This window comes from Ambystoma mexicanum, chromosome 5q (assembly GCF_040938575.1).
Source record: "Ambystoma mexicanum isolate Mex_15411 chromosome 5q, UKY_AmexF1_1, whole genome shotgun sequence".
Classification (NCBI taxonomy): Eukaryota; Metazoa; Chordata; class Amphibia; order Caudata; family Ambystomatidae; genus Ambystoma; species Ambystoma mexicanum.
The window spans coordinates 107,888,707-107,906,277 of NC_090933.1; the positions used below are offsets into that span (position 1 = coordinate 107,888,707).

Consider the following 17,571-nt stretch of genomic DNA (forward strand, 5'->3'; position numbering starts at 1 on the left):
AAGATCCTCCCTGGTGCTCTGCCAGGAAAATCTACCCTGAAAGTCAGGAATCGTTTCCAACAAGCCTTGCATCACCTTCCTGTGCCTGGTGCCAATGCTGTGCTGATTAGTGTGCTCAACTTTTCCCAATCATGCCCCACCATTGGCTCTTGAATGGGATAATCCTCTTGTTTGCCTCTGGTCTGCTCTCCTGAAACCTTCCCAACTGTAAACGAGAGAGAGTCAGCTGCTACGTTCCTTTCCCCCAGTATGTGTCTCGCCCTCACTTCCGAGTTTAAAGTGAGCAAGCATGTTGCCAGGTCCATGAGTAACACAAAACCCTTAAGTTGCTAAATGTCCCTTGGTTTGGGATCTGTACCACTGCTAGGTTTTCTGACCACTGGATCACTTTTATTGGCCAGTGACATCTCCCATAGCTGGAATGCCACCACAATGGGAAACAACTCCAGCAGTGTGATGTCTCAGGTTACGCCCTCTTGATATGACATGATACGATAGCTTATTTATCACGCAGTTAATACCCCAAGGTTTCTAAGCGTGGACCCAGGGATCGAACCTGTAGTGCTCCGTGTCCTCTTGCTTCCAGGGCGAGCGTGTTGCCCCTGAGCTATCCTCCCAAATTCTTCATGCCATGATGCTGGCCGTGCGTGCGCACACCAGTCCTTCCCTAGGATCGCCCCAAACCTGTGAGCGCCTGATGCGTCCGTAAAAAGCCTCATACTTTCGCTACTTGCCCACTGCTCTCGCCAGAGTAACACCCCATTAAACCTATCCAGGAAACCATCCCACATCTTCAGTTACTCCTTTACTTCTGCACCCAGACGGACATGTTGGGATGCGTGTTGCAGCCCCACTGTCTTTAATTCAATGCTCCTGGCGAACACCTTGCCCGCTGGGATCACCCTACTGGCGAAATTCCGTTTTCCTGCCAAAGACTGTAGCTCCCTCAATGTCTCCTTGTTCCTGCCCCTCAATCCCTCGATAGTATCCTTTAGGTTCTCCACTTTCTCTCTTGGTAGCCTGGTCTTCCCCTCCTCTGAGTCAATCTCAATTCCCAAGAATGTTAGCCTCGAGAGTGGGCCCACTGTCTTTCCTTTTGCTAAGGGAACCCACAGCTCCTGTGTCAATGCCTTGAACTTGTCCATTAAAGCGCCACATTCCTCTGTCCCTTTTCTGCTGATGAACAGAAGGTCATCCAAATAATGCATCACTTTCCCGTCCCCGGCCCTCTCCTTTAGTGCGCATTCCAAAAACGTACTAAATTTCTCAATGCACAGGAAATAGAGCAACCCATGGGCAGGCATTTGTCGTAATAATACTGCCCATTGACCTTGAATTATTAACCTGTGGAGCTGCAACATGTCTGTAGCTTCTTTTGTTGATTGGTAATAGCCTGACGGCGGATTCAATGTCTGCTTTCCCCATTAGTGCCCCTTTCCCCATGGCCTTCACCAGCTCGACTGCATCCTTAAAGGAGGCGTAGTTCACCCTACAGCTTTCCTCTGCAATGCCATGGTTCACTGATTCTCCCTCTGGGAAGGATAGGTATTGGATGAGTCAAAACTGCCCTTCCTCTTTCTCCAATCCAAAGGGTGATACCTTGAAGTTTTCGAAGGTGTGGCGAAAGAACCAGCAACCCTCCCTAGACTAACTTCCTTTGCAATTTTCTGTTCCATGACCTCTGGCAATTTTAGTGCTGACTTTTGGTTATCCGCCTCCCTGTTGCCTGCCGGACCAGTGTAAGGGATTACATCGCCCCCACTCAAATCCCTCCCAAATTAGCTTCACATCTTCACTGTTATGGTAAGAGTTTAAAAATTGCATCATTTCTGGCAAGGAGTATGGGTGTAGGCAGTGAGGTGTCAATTTCGCTTTGTATTCTCCTACAGCTTTGTGCCAGTGCTCTTTTTCCACCCATCACATGACGTTGTGCTATGACTCCCTGCACATTTGGTGCATGCATGTTTGAATTTACAGATTTTGTCGCAAGCGTAATAGCCTTGCTCAAATTTCCAGCATGTTGCTTGATCTCCCTGCTGATAGCTGGATCTATTACTCCAGGAAGAGCGCCCACGAACGGATCCCCTCCTCCTGTCCCCATATGTCGATTTCTCCTTGTTGTAAGGCTTCTCAACCTGCGACTTCCCCCCCACTTCTTTTGCTGCTACCATCTTCCCAATGAAACCTGCAACTTACACTTCATCCCATGACATAGCCGGCCAAATCTGCATTTTTAAACGGAAAACACTTGTCATATTTTAGCCATGCATCTCCCCCATAAGTTAAGTAAGCGTTGTGAATGTATTGTTCATAAGTCCATAAAGCCCCCGCATCATCTGGGAATTTTTCTACCATAATGGATGCCAGCATTCGGAAACCAGCTAACCAAATGTGAATGGTCTCCTTCACCCTCTCCCTATCCTTTCTTCTCCCTTCTCTGAAATTTGGCGCATGTCAAGACCCGTTTGTTCCAAATCAAGCAAGGTGACAATATCAATAAACTCCTTCTGCCATACCCTTTCTTTGATTAGTGTTGGGATCTGCCACACCAATGCGTTCCCCTTTGCCCGCATTGGTGCACACCCTGGCATCACTCTCCCATAATTGGTATAATTCACCAACACCTCCCCTTGCACCTGACCACTGGACGCCATGGCAGCCACCGGATGTAGCTGCGTGACTTCCCCTTGTGGCAGTACCCTGGGCCAGCTACCCGCTTGCCCCGGTGTATCGGCCCCAAAGCACACCCCCTGGGCCATTGACCACCCCCCTCTGAGCATCCCCCTGCTCGTGAACAGATTGTGCATTCCTCCCCACTTGGTTAAAAGCATTAACATCACCACAGAGCATTTGCCCATGGACCCCATTGCCCCATGCTTGCAAGCACTGCATCACTATACCTTTCACTTGTTCCAAGGATGCAGGTCCCTCTGGTGCCTCCGCCGCTGTGATGGCCGCATGCGTGCTGGGTCCACTGCTGTTAGCCCTTGGAGCTTCTATGGGAGAAGCTGCTGAGTGGGAATAGGCCCCTGCTTCTTCCCTATGCTTCTAACTCCGACAGTTGTTTCACCCACTTCTTTTCTTTTCTTGGCGGCTTCCGTTTGCTGCCTGATTCTTTGCTTTCGCCGTCAGTGTCCACCTCCTTTTGGCCCCTGGTGCCTCCTCTCCCATTGTAATCAGCTCCTCCATAGCCAGCTCTTCTGTAGAGGCAGGAAACAACAATGGGGACTGCAACCTGTCCATTGAAGGTCCAGCTACTCCACCTTGCAGCAACCTTTTGTAACCAGTTGGCCCCGTGCCTGGCTGCTGCCATCCTTGCTATTTGAAGAAATTGCTTGAGGTCTTTTTCTGCCCTGCTTCCTCCTGGTGTGCCAGCCCATTGTGTCTCCATCTCTCGCCTTTGCCACCTTCTTTGGGAACTGTGAAACCTGACTCACTTGACCCCGACGTGATCTGAACACGCAACCTTCTAATCTGGAGTCAGACTTTCTACCGTTGCTCCACGTGGTCCTGTGCATGTTCCTCTGCCGCTTTATTAATCACCGCCGCGGCCCGTTAGCTGCTCTGTCCTAGCCGCCGTACAATCTATGGTCCCTCTTCCTTCCTGGACTGGCCTTGTGTGTTCCTTAGCCATCACAGCTGGGGCCCTTCAGCTGTTCTACTCTTCGGCGGAGTCGCAGCCCGCAAGCCCCTCACACGATTCCGGGCTTTACCACAGGCGCTCCCAGTCGTTTACCGGCCTGAGCTTCCCTTGTCCCTCACTCACCGGCAAATCTCTGTGGGACGGTGTTCCTCCCGGCAGCGGCCACACCACGATACCTGCAAGTTGATTTCTCGTAGGCGGCATCCTCCTGGCACATGCACCGTCTGCTTGACCGAAGTTGGTGATGTCTTCTTATCCAGATGGCTCTCTTCCTGGCGGCGGCCAAGTGGTACACGCACCGCCTGCTCAATCGGTGTCGACTTCTGTCGTGCTGGCTTTCTTCCTGGCGGGCTGGTTTTCTTCCATGCGGCGGACCCTGGCACACGCACCGCCTGCTCGCAGAAGTAAGCTGAAGCAAAAGGACAGCCGAATAGAAAAACAGCTCCCGGACTCCTTCCTCCAGCGCTGATGCAGCGAAAGATGATGCTGCCTGCTGGCTTATATTTCCTGGCTCGTCCCTTCCCTTTGTTGGCCTTTCGCGGGCATCCCGCCCACTTTCTTTTTCGCGGACTGCAGCCCTGATTTCACGGGCTTTCGCCCTCCTACTCCCCCTTATCCAGGGGGAAGGAAGGAGGACACTGCCAGGTTATCTGGGCGCCTCCTTGAGTTCCCCCCGTTGTCACCTCATTCTAAACATTCAACAAGACGTGAACAAAAATAGACACATCTTTCAGCAGTGCGAGCTAACATCATGGTTAACACGAAAAAAATTAATAGGATGGCTATAGTGAAATCTGAAATGGAGAGCATCAATTTATCACTGCATATTTTAAAATCGAATACCTTTATGCTCTGGTTGGTGGACCGCATTGGCCAGCAGATGCAGAACAAAGAGGGGACATTTTTGTGGGCGGGGACAATATTCTGCAATATTTCAGAGCAATCATAAAGAGAAAACATATGTTTCCAGTGCGATACCCACGATGGCAGCATACATGTGTGCAACATTTAGGAGGGAAAAGAAAGCTAAATATAGTGTAAAGAATTGTCTAATCTGTGGTATGAAATGCTCCAATTACTTACCGTAATCTTTATTACTCCTAGTCCTATTCTCTCTTCCTCGTCACATTACTCACTTATGAGGCTCCACCTCCCTTCTCAGGAACTTTTTTTTTCTTTCCCCGGAGGTATAACCTCCTACTTACCCAGCACACACCAATATATAACAAGCCTGGATCAACTTGGGCCCGTCCATACCACAGGAGGGTGCAGAGGGCGGCAGTACTGTGACAAGGAAGAGTAGGAGTAATGAAGATAACTGGTAAGTAATCCAAGCATTACCTCCATGTCACTCTTCCTCGTTCCAGTACTCACCTATGAGGAATACCCAAGCCAACAAAAGGAAGGGTCCAAGAAACAGGAATAAACTCCCAGTTTATTTGAGCAATCCAACCCTACAACTTGCAACCTGTGCCACAGACAGTACACCAACCTCAAAGGAACCCTTCCCTAGGGTGACTCACATTCAGCCTATAATGGGTAATGAAGGTATTGGGATCCGCCCAAGTAGCGTCCCTGCAAATCTCCTGCAAAGGAACCCCCTATGCATCTGCCCAGGAGGCGCCATACCACTGGTAGACCGACCCTGCACACCCAAGCGAACAGGAAAACCAGCCGCCAGGTAAGCCATCTATTCCACCGACTAATGGACACCACAGAAGCTTTCCTCCCCGCACCAGGAGCCCCAAACGTAACCAAAGGGCTATCAGACCATCTGAAAGCAGCCGTCCTGGCCAAATGCTCCAGTACTACCCTCCTCTCGCTTCCAAGGAGTGCTAAATCTCCCTAGGGGCCAGGTGGACAGGGAAAAATGCCAGGAGGGCACCTCTTGTGTCAAGTGAAACTTCAAGGTCACTTTAGGCAAAAGCAGAGGATCACACCACCGGACAAGACCGTCAGGAAGGATACGAAAAGGGGGGGGCGACAAAGGAGAGCCCCCAATCTCTCCCAGATGATGCACCAAAGTGATGGCAACTAAAAAAGCTGTCTTAAGCGTAAGACGTTTAACATCCACAGTGCAGAGGGGTTCAAACACATCTGATTGTAGGAAACGCAACACAAGAGGAAGGTCCCAAGGAGGAGAACCGGAACCCAATGGGGGCTGAGAAGATGCCAGACTCTTAAGGAACCGGCCCACCAGACCCTAATACAATAAGGGAACCCGGGAGCCTTCAAAAGGGGTCTTCAAAGCGGTCAAATGAGCCCGCAAAGTGGCAACAGCCAAACCTTTTTTCAAAACCATCCTGCAAGAACTGTAACACCCCTGGGACACCACAACCCTGAGGAGAAACCCCAGTACCCTCACACCAATGAAGAAAATTGACCCAATGCCCATCATAAGCTTGCTAGGTCTTCTGGAATGAAGAATGGTTTCTGATACTGCAACAGAAAACCCCAGGATCAACAACCTTTCGCTTTCAGCAGCCAGGCAGACAGACCAATGGATCATAGGCAACCCCTGCCTCTGACCCCCTCAAGGTGCATAAAGAAGACCCAGAGGCCATTCCATATTCAAAGCATCCACCCCTCATAACTCTTCCACAGGAAACCAGGAGCAAAACATGGGAACCTTGGCCGAGGACGGGGATGCAAACAGATCCACCACCAGAGTCCCGAACAGGCGACAAATCTTTGCAAAAACCCGGTCCCACAGAACCAATTCCGGGTAGTCCAGGAACACCCTGCTGAGGTGATCCACCAATTGATTCTCCACCCCCCGAATGTGAACAGCCTCCAGGAACAACAAATGCCTCTTTGCCAAGACCCAATGCATCCAGCCAGGGAATTTAAGGCCCTCGATCCCCGACCCCGAACCTGAACCCCACCCCACCCCGATTGTTGAAATGGGCCATGACAGAAGAATTGCCGGTCCGAACCAACACTGATTTTCACCAAAGTGCTAGAGTGCACGATAAATGGCTGCCAGTTCCCTCTAATTTGAGGAGTGACAGAATTCCTCCTGATCCCACCTTCCTCGCGCCAACTGGGACCCCAAGAAGGCCCCCCAGTCCTGACTGCTGGCATCTGTTGTCAGAACCACCCTTGGGGGAGAGGGGGGATCCAATCCCACACCCTTTAGCAAGAAAGACTTCTGTAACCACCCACCCATCCCCAACCTCAGACTGCTGGAGATAGGAACCGGATGACTGAGGGACTGGCAGTCAGGGGACCAATGCAGAAGAAGATGCACCACCAGATGCCGAAGATGGAGACAGGGCCAGGGGACCAGAAACACACAAGACGCAATATGACCATGCACCACCAGGGGCTCTCTCACCAATGCCCAGTGGCGTTGAACACAGGACAAGAGAAACTGAAGACAGAGAGCCATGGCCTGAGGAAAAAGGACCGCCCACTATTGATGCAGAACCAGGCCCCTATGAAGACCAAGTCCTGGGACGGAGACCGTTGTTTCCAATTTATCAGGAAACGCCACTCCTGAAGAGCCAGACAGACCCGGAGAAGATGGGACCAAACCGTAGGGCGGAGATCTGCTTTGATTAGCGAAAAGTCCAGATATGGGAATAGCTGGATCCCCTGCAGATGAGAATGGGCCACCAACGGAGCGACCATCTTCGTTAAAGCCCTCAGAGCCGACTTCAATCCAAAGGGAAGGACTTTGAATTGATAGTGGTATTCCCGGCAGTGGGATGGATGAACGGGATATGATAGTAAGCATCCTGGAGATCCAAGGAGACCAGCCAATCACCCCGTCTGACCAGAGGAATGATTTTCTGCAACGTCTCCATCCGAAAGTGGACACTCCGCACAAACGTGGTGAGCGGTTTTAAGTCCAAGATCAGCCCAAACTTCATCCCAGGCTTTGGCAACAAGATAACTCGTGAGTAGAAGACCAGACCCCTCTGTTCCGATGGTATGGGCACAAAGGCCCCGTTGGACAGAATCTTGGTAATGGCCAATCTCATAGCAGTGCTCTTGGCCGGATACCTGGGCAGAGTACTCATGATCCCGGATTACTGATGAGATGGGGACACAATGTCCATCTGATAACCTTCCCGAACTATCTAGAGAGTCCATGAATCAGAGGAACATCTTTCCCATACCAGCAGAAACTGCGGGAGACCGGACCACTGTAATTGTCTGGGTTTCAAGCGACCACCTGAAGGCTGCCGACGCCCGGGACGAGAACGGAAGCCTGGCACCAAAACCGCGACTCTTAGGAAAGGTCCCCGAAGGGTGCCGACTCTCAGGTGCCAGTTTCCATTGTAACCAGTCTGCATGTATATCTGCCCGGAAAACCTGATGCACTATCTTCTAGAGAATCTCCAAAAAGCGTGGGACCCAAAAAGGGAAGCTTAAGAGCTACGGCTTTCTTGGAGGTGTCGGCTTTCTTAGATGAAGATGCTGGCGCGCAGAAATACAGATGGCGTCGGCATTGCCCCTAACTCTGTCAAAGGAGAGATCAGACAGAAGCTTCAGCTGCCTTTATGTATCAGCCAATATCAGAGCACAGTCTGAATCATCCTCAATCGCCTTGCACAGTAGCCGAAATCCGCCAAGTACAGTCTCTGCCCCATGGGAACCATAGATATTAGGGCGTAGTGCCAGGTGGACCCCATGTGAGCTTTCTTCATGGAGGAGTAGGCCCTCAGGTCCACCGGGTCGCAAAAAGTAGCATCTTCAGCTACCATGGAAGAGCAGCATACCAGACTAGACAAGATATCGTCTATGCCAATGGAGTCTGGGAGAAAATCGTCCACTCCCTTCAATGGATAGAGACGACCCATAAATCGAGGCATAGTCACATGTTAAGGGTCCTTCTATTTTCTTAAGATTTTTGCACCTTGATATCCAAAATCAGGGGAAGGCCCAGTTTTGGAGTAGGTTTGTATTATCTCAACTTGAGATCCGAGGACCCATCCCCAGATGCAGGATGTGAAAATCCCATGGCCTCCTAAACTTGCGAAATAACCACGTCCACCTCCTCTCTAGACACATATTTCCCCTCAGCCTCCTCGTCGGATCCTGATCCCGAAGAGGAATCCACTGAAGCAGGAGAATAACACCAAGAAGAGGCAGAGGAAGGGCTAGGATCCTGTGTGCACTTACCCCTAGCTACCTTATAGTCTGTAATGGCCTGTTTCATCAGTGACTTGATTTCCCTTTGGGACAGGGAGAATTTCATCGCCACATGTTTCCTGTGCTTCTTCCCTTTGGCATGACGCCACACTGGACTCGGAGAAGAAGTGGGAGAGCCCACATGTCCACTCTTTGCAGAATGCTTGCCAATCAATGAACCACAGCGTCAGTGCTCCGAAATAACGCAGTATGTGGCAAGCCTGTTTAAAACTGGAGAATTCGCACCAAGAAAGCAGGGCCCACCCCCCACACAGCCTGGCACGCCACCGCCTCTGCCGACGGACCACCCACCAACCACAGACCTTCAGATGGCTCGGAGGCCGGCCCTGACACCGGAGAGAAAGGCAAGCAGAGAAGCCCTGCCCCCTCCAACAGAAACACACCCGAGGGAGAAAGGGAAGGCCTGCCATGTCGCAGATCATTGCGTGCCGGAGGCACCAAAAAAAACCTGCACTGCCCGCACCCCAGGCCTGCAAGGCGGGAAACCATATGCCGGCTGTGGCGGCCAAAGACCGGAACCAGGACCCAAGCCACCCTCAGGAGAATATGGCCCCCTCCACCAACCAGCTCAACCGAACCTCAAGCACAGGAGGCCCGGGAGCCCCACATCCTACCCTGACACAGCCAGCGTAACGCAGGAGACAGTAGCACAGAGCATCCCGCAATGCTGCCCTCCAGAGCTCTGCTCCGGAAACAAGCCAGTTCCTGTCGGAGGACAGGAGAAAAATAACTAGTGTGTGCTGTGTAAGTATAAGGTTATTCCTCCGGGGAAAGAAAAAAAAGAAAAGTTCCTGAGAGGGAGGTGGAGCAGAGTCTTCTGTGTGATTGCGACAGGATGACCAGCATGACAGAAGAAAATGGCTTTGCTAATAGCTGAATTGGGAAAGGTAGCGACTAGTGAACTGGAGGAAACCAGAATGCAGCAGATTGCTCAGTTGACTTGGTGTTGGCCTCTGTATATCTGAGTGGATGGCTCACAACCTCAAAGCTGGACTCTCACACGGGACTGACCTGCACTTCCAAAGTTCGTATCACTGGCAGAACCGACTTAGGCCGTTACCCACCTCAGATCGATGAATCGAGTACCATTAAATGAGGTAAAACTACAGCTGTTCTTACAGGGTTTAGAAGCAGTAAGAATACAGAATGAAACACTTCATAGTACCACAATGTAATTAATATAAACTGGCAAGTCCATGCATTGGCTTTAGGGTGAGAACTCCAGGAGGCACTTTGTTTGGCAGACACACATTGAGGAAGCAGCAGATGGACAGCTGCTGCCAACATTGCACGCAAACTCGAATAAGCACAGACTACCAAACGGCTCAACTTCACATTCTGATCATCAAGCTCCACCCTCAGAAGGCAGACCTAAACAAGAAACAGCATATATGTTTTAACTATTTTTATTTGCATTATCATAGAGAAAGACAATTTTAAAACCTCAACTAAATGTTAATAAAAAAGAGAGAAGTCACCTTGCGAGCATGTGGATTTCGATGGTAGTAAAGCTCTTTGTAGTCATCCATCCATACTTCTGCAGCACGAACACTATTAGCCAGAGCTTTGCTCCGTGAGTATGGTGCTTGCTTAGGAAACACATGGCCCACATGAGAACAGGGATGTACCTCAAGACTTCCACCACACTGCCAAATCTAAAGAGAAGGAATTTCAAGTTAATAAAAGATTTTTGTCAGCCAAAAAGTTGAAGAGAATCTTTTCCCCCAAAAAACCTTTCTTAATCTAAATTACATTAGCAATATGTATATTTAACAAGACATGTATATATTGTAATATAGGCCTTTTACATTTCAACCAGAAGATTAGTTCGAGTAGAGTTCCAGATATCTGCACATTTAATGTGCCCATGCATCAGTTTTACTGTCGCCCTTTCCATGGCTACAAGTGTCCCTAACTCTTCCATTGAATGCTCTGCTTGATTTCCAGTTCCAAAGCACTAGCCGTTTGTCTATAAATTGTGCTCTTTTGAAAACTTTTATTCAAACAGTGCCCAAAGTGAGGTAGATGTGTCTGTGAGCGGATGTTATCGAAAAAAAGGCATTTTCATGGTTAGCTGTGTGCCCTGTGACAAGTTTACTATTTTATTGTGTTTGGGAGACACATGTGCATATTGCTCTTTGTTACCAGCTGAAAGAAACTGCTATCTCACCAACAAAAATCACCTCTATTGTGGCCCTAATTTAACTCCAATGCACGGCCGATACAGCCATGCTAGACACTATTATTTCACTAGGGTGCCATGTTCTCAACACACAGACTCATAGTTTTCAAGCAGCCTGGTACTCAGGTGATCATCATTCCCACGGATCGAATGCACATCTTGGAAACCCATCCATCAAATAGGACCAGGGTCAGTTGGTTCAATTCCACCCCTATAAAGTCATGGCAAAATGTTTTTTTATTCTAAATGTTTTTTATACAGTTATAAAGACGAAGACCTCTACCAGTAAATGAATCGAAAGTAGGAATTTAAAAAACTGATGAGTAGTCAAGGTGAACTGACAAAGGCCCAAATTACTGCAGCATCGGTTCTAATGAGTGTACAACGTTCACAGTATAAAGCCTGTGAGGGTTACAGTGTCTGGACATATCTAAATAGTCCTAGTTGGACTAACATTCAGCAGATAATGTATTCTCATATATTCCCATGAAATACTGCCTGTCTGCACAACCCCAGTTTATCACCATGAATGGATAGTTCTAGTTTGACTAATATTTAGCATACAATATATGCTATGAAGGAATCATGAAGCAAGACGGACAACAGATTCCGAATTTCTTTTTTAACTTAAATGTCATAATGGAAAAAGGCCTAACTTGCCCGGTGCTAAGGTGGGATTTCCCTACCTAAATACAACTAAGGAAAATGAGTCAACGAGTTCAACTGAAGAATCTGTGTCCCAAACCGAGGCTTGCCCTCACAACTAATCTATACAATGTGTAGGGATGTCCGCAACCAAAAGAAACAGTGTCCAACAAAGTTCCGAGCCTCTTCCAGCTGGCAACTTCCTTTCAGCTCCCTTCCCCAAGTATAAAATAGTTCCAGTAAAAAGTCTTAAAGTTACCTTTCTTAAGTTCAAGGTGACAACAATTTTAACCAGCTGTCTGGGTTCTCTTCCTCAAGTTCCAAGTCACACAGTTCCAAACACAAAAGAACATTAAGGGTCCGTCCTCAAGTCTGTAAATACTTCTGATCTCAGAATTCACTTCCCCAAGACTCAGTTTCAGTATCACAAAAATATCCTTGATCTTTTAGGGTCCTTTAACACAAATGCGCTTCTTGAAGTGTTCGTTTTCATGTACATTTCTTGACTGTGTTAGATTTAAGCTTCAAGGTTTCAATAAATTCCGCTTTTAAAGTATATTTCTCTCACATGTAGTTTCCACACAATTTAGTATTCCATCTGCCTTTCTTTGGTTCAAGATAAAAGTTGTATTGCTTATCAAAATGCAGCATACAATGGTTCCACTTGTATTTAAAGTTTCATTTAGTTTCCATGTTAAAGTTCAAATGATTTCAAAGTTGATTTTGTAGGATTCAGCATACGATAGTTTTTCACTTTAAAGTTCAACATACATTGGTTTTAAAGTATCATTCCTTTCTGAACTCATGATGTAACAGTTCTGTTTATTGGTAAAGTTTTCATTCAGTTCGGTATTCAATAAAGGTGGGTTGCACTCATAACACACTTTCAAGTCAACCCGTAAATAATGTTTCAATTTGCTTTAATTGTAGAGCCAAGCCCTCAGACTTTCGTAAACGTTTTTCATTCAACACATGACCACTCCGATACAAAGTATTCCGGGTAATTCACTATATAACAATGGTTCATACCGGAGACCTTCAAAAACGTGCTTCCTCAGGCAGGCGAAGAACGATGGCCTGGAGGGTTGCCCAGAGGAATGCCAGAGGTTAACATTAATTCAAAACCTTCCAGCCATCAACTCTTTGGTTTTGCCTCCTCAAACACGGGACCACACCGATACCAAGTATTCCTTCAGAATGAAAGAGTTTAAACGCTTGCGCATCAGGTTTCTTACTTGTTAGAAAATTACTGGTCGCATTCACATCTTTCCCAGCAGCCTGGATCGTACCGCCTTCTGCTTGTGATATCAGGGTTCCAGCTCCTGCCCCTTAGGCACTCCTGTGGGGACCTCCTTACACCGAGGAACGAGCATCTTGACCAAAAGGAAAAGGGGCAGCCTCTCTGCACGGCTCCCTTCACAAAAGTTGGTCTATTACACAGAGCCCCAGCTCCTACGTCACGCTTCCATAGACCACCTCTATCTGCAGACCTCAACGTCTTGACGTTTTCTACAAAGTTCCCTGCTGCTCGCACCAGCCTTCCTACTGCTTATTTATTTATTCACATTTCTAGAGCACGCATCAGCCCAAGAGCATTATGGCGCTTGTTACATTGAATGATCATAGCTTAGTTACATAGAAAAGCAGACAGTAATACATTTTGTGCTATATAAATAGAACCTTTTGTACTTCTGAGAGAGTAAAGAGGAGGAAGAGGCAAAAGGAGGGGTAGAAGTGGTTAGTTGAAAAGAGCAGTTTTGAGGTTTTTTTCGAAAGGCAAGGAGGAAACTTTCAGCTCTGAGGGCAGTGGGGAGCGCATTCCAGAGATTATGTGCTAAATATGGGAAGCCTATCCCTCCTGCTTTGGCTCCGTTAATGCGAGAGATGGTGAGTTGGTTGGAGTAGCAAGTTCTAGTGGGCCTGGATGAGGTGGATCTAGATAGTGTATCTGAGAGGTAGGGTGGTGCAGTAAGGTTTATGCATTTGTGTGCGGTTGTAAGAATTTTGAATGTGATACGGTCTTTCACTGGGAGCCAGTGAACAGATATTCTCGCTTGTGAAATGTGGTCTCTTTTTGGTATGCTTAAAGCTGCCCTGATTGAGTTTGTTTTTGGGTGATTTGGAGTCTATTTATGTTTATAGAGGAGGTGCCAGCTAGTAGCGCATTACAATAATCAAGCTTGGACCCTATGGTGGCTCTGACTATTGATACAAAGTTGTCCTTAGTTACGAACGGTTTAATAGCGTTGATGAGTTTAGTGCTATGGGTAGAGGCAGAGACAATAGCGCAGACTTGCTTATTCATAGAGAGTGAAGCATCAATATGGACACTTAAGAGCCTGATTCATGGAATTATCCACGAGAAAAACGCACACCTGCACGCCTCTCTGCCCCTGTCGCTCTCTTTTCTGGTGGGCTGGTCTCCTTTTGTACATCAGCAGCCCGTTGACAGGCAGCAGGTGTGGATGTCCAATGATCCCTGCCTGACTTGTCCCAGTACCAGAGTGGTAAAAATGCATAGTCTTCCTTTCTTCTTCATTGCCCTTAGCTGCCTCTTCTTCATCGGAGTACTATCAGAGTTTACAGGTGGGGAAACAAGGGGAGCCGACTAACAATAACCTATAACAGTCAGAGAAGGCTTGGGTTGGTTGTCAGTAGGGAAAGGGGGGGGGGGAGGGGCGGATTCCATATCTCTCCCAAGGTTCCCCACTCCCAGTCGCCAAGGACCCTCCACCCAGGTGATCCTCCCTCAATTCTCGGCCCTAAGGGTCGGGATCCATGAGCGATGGCCTTTCCCTGCCCACCTGCCAGAGGATGCAAGGGGTCTAGTAGTGAGAATGCCCTCAGGTTTCTCACAATGGCCATATATTCCCATATAGCACAGTATATTCATAGTATCACTGGGAAACAAATTTTAGTCACAGTTCCTGTGAATTGGGTAAAACAATGGTAACCTACACCTGGGAGGATGCCCTTCTCAGTGAACCTCGCCTACCCACAACTGGACAGTTGACAGCAGCAGCTCCTTTAAAGATCGCTGCTTAAGATAACCTCCCCTTGCCCACTTATACACACCACACTAAGGAATTTGCATGATCGAGCTTCTGCTGCTGCGACAATGGTCTGTGGTGCACTTAAAACAGAGGGAGAGAATACAAGCGCCACCATTACTGATGGTTCAAGTCTGAATAAAAAACTTGCAAGGGCCATTGGCGGTGCAGGGGCCCCAGTCGCCACATGTCCTGGGGAGCCTCGGACTTCAAAAAGAAATTGTTACTTTTTGAAGTCACTCAGACTTCATAAAGAAATTGTTTCCGTTATGGTTTGGTCCAGTAAATATTTTCTTCATTTTTTGTGTGTATTTTATTTGTTATTTAAACTAGCAGTACCATCAAATGTAATGCTATACAAAATATACATAGTTTATTTTAGGACTGACAAAGATAGTTCCCAAGAGAAGTACGAAATAGAAAATAGGAAGTGATGGAACGAATAGAGAAAGGGAGAGAATTCCAGTGATGTGGAGCAAGCAAAGAAAAATAACAAAATCATGATTGAGCAGAGGGGGTGTGAGGAAAAGATACTAGAAATTGACCCTGAGAATGTAAAACACGATGGAGAGGGGACATATAAAAAGAAATAAGAAGAAAGTTACACAAGGTCAAGCCCTTGAAGAGATTTGGAAACAAGACAAAAAAAAATTAAATTTAAGACAGGAATGAAAGAATAACCAACCTTAAAAGGATAGTGACAAAGAAATGGATTTGCGAGGGGACATTAAATTTAAAAGATTAATGGAAGTGTGAAAAACCTGAAGGTATCTCACCCGCTAGTCCCTGGGGATCTGTCATCCAGGTGGCCAGGACACGGCCATCACTTTTGGATCCAGTTCCTGGGGGTGGACAAGTGCTGGAGGATCACTTGGATGAGGGGTCTTCAGGGAGTGGAAGTGGGTCACCGGATGCGAGACGCGGTATCCCCTTCCCTCTAACACCTTTACCCCAGGATTTACTTAGGGAATCAACCCCCCCAACCCCTTTTTCAACACAAACACTTTCCCACGGACCGCTCCCTGTGAGCGAAAACGCAGGCAGAGTTAGGCAATTACTGATCATTACACACACTTGACTTCCATCACCCTTCCCCACAAGGATAAAAGGCAAAGCACGAAAGCGAGGCAAAGCACACGAGGAAGCAGCAGTTCCAAGATGGCAGTTTAATACAAGGCGGAAGACGGCAAGACCGAAGAGGATTACAAGGAGGGAAGTGCCCTTGACCTTTTCACCGAAAGACTGCATCTTTCATGAGCCTTCGAGAATAGGAAACATAAGACCTGGAATTAAAGCTGAATAAACTTGCATTGTGTGTCAGAGGTACACAGGGCTCTCCCTCGTCAATAGTCAAGGGGGGGGGGGGAGAAGCATTTGCTGCTTGGCTCCTACAACAAAGCAGCACCATTGAAGTCAGCACAACCGGTGAGTTGAGGAGACGGATACCGGGCCGGGCTGTGTGGAAACCAAGGTTGCAAGCATCAACATTGTATAAAGAAGATTATTAAAACAGAGAATGAGTGAATGAAATTTAAAGCTAAGATACGATACCGTAGACAGAGTGATCCGGCATCAAGTGGGTGCTCATTCGAAAGACTCCGTTAGGCATCCAACCGAGGGTGCAAACGTTAAAAGAAAGATAATTGTGAAATCGAAGTGGTCCAGCAACGGGTTAAGCCAAACCCTGTGCACAATCGAAAGTCTTTGATGCTTGATGTAAAATTGACATTGGACTAATTGTGTTGAAGGAATCTGAGCCCGGCTGATGGGCATCTGGGGTGAACCATGAGTCACCCGAAAAAGAATTGTGTGATAAAGTGAAAGGTGAACGACAGGCTCGAGCCCGGCAGAGGGAAGCCTGTGCAGAACTTTGTGCTAAAAGGATTGGAGCAAGCTGAGGGGGATCTGGGGTGAATAGTGAATACCCAATGTGAATACTTGTGAAAATCTAAAGAGGAAAAGAAATTGTTTATTTGGTTGCATCAGGCCCTTTGAGTGAAGAGACTTTGAGAAGCAAGGAGACTTACGCTCGGAAGGCCCTGATGCTAATTATTGAACTGTTACCTTGTGCTAAAGAAGCCAGAGATGATGCTATGTTTGAGTGTACCGCCTTGCCCCATCCTGAAGACGTGGGAAAGGGAGGCCAACAGCCTGAACATCCTGGCCTATCATTTTGTGAACACTTCTTTCTTTTTACTAACATTATTCCCCACACTATTTGTATTTAGAGGTAAGGATTGGCAATAGGTTTTTTAGTATAGGCCTTTTTATTTTGACAAGACACCACTAGGACTGCGTTATTATTTGATGGTGATAGCTTACTCCCATCTGTAGATTTAGGATTAGACAGGCTTTTATCATACTCTTTTTGAAGTTAAATAAACATCCCTTGAACTGTGCATTAAGAACAGACTTTAAAGGGGCCAAACGAAAAAACAGGGAAACCAAAGAGCAACGTAGCACAGTAAAACGTGAAAAAATGAGTGAAGAAAGTTGTAGAATTAAACCTAAGAAAAGGACAAGCTTTACGACTATTACATATGTGAAAATGACAATAGAATGATATAATAGAGATATCAGAAAGACAAATCAGAATTAAGATACAGACCCAGATAATGAGCAGAGATAGAAAGAAGTGAAGCAGGAAAAGACACAAAGGAGGGAGGAGGAGGAATAGTATTTGCAGGGGAAAAAAACTTCAGTTTTAGATGCATGCAACACAAGAAAATGAGAAGACATCGAAGTTTTGATAGCTGTGATACAAGAAACAAGATTATCGTTAAGAGACGGTGTGAAAGAAGAAAGGGACAAGAAGAGATGGGCACCATCTGCATAGAATTGATGGGAAATACCAAAGGACGAGATGATAGCTGCTAGGAGAGCTGCTAGGA

General features: G+C 47.3%; 1 protein-coding gene across 1 annotated transcript in view; it reads right to left on the reverse strand.

The window, feature by feature from the left end:
* Positions 1 to 17,571, reverse strand: part of GALNT12 (polypeptide N-acetylgalactosaminyltransferase 12) — a 548,792-nt gene that overhangs the window by 191,204 nt on the left and 340,017 nt on the right. Inside the window, exon 6 of the mRNA XM_069620610.1 lies at positions 10,282 to 10,458. Coding sequence (XP_069476711.1) covers positions 10,282 to 10,458 — 177 coding nt within the window. The remainder of the gene's footprint in view (positions 1 to 10,281; positions 10,459 to 17,571) is intronic.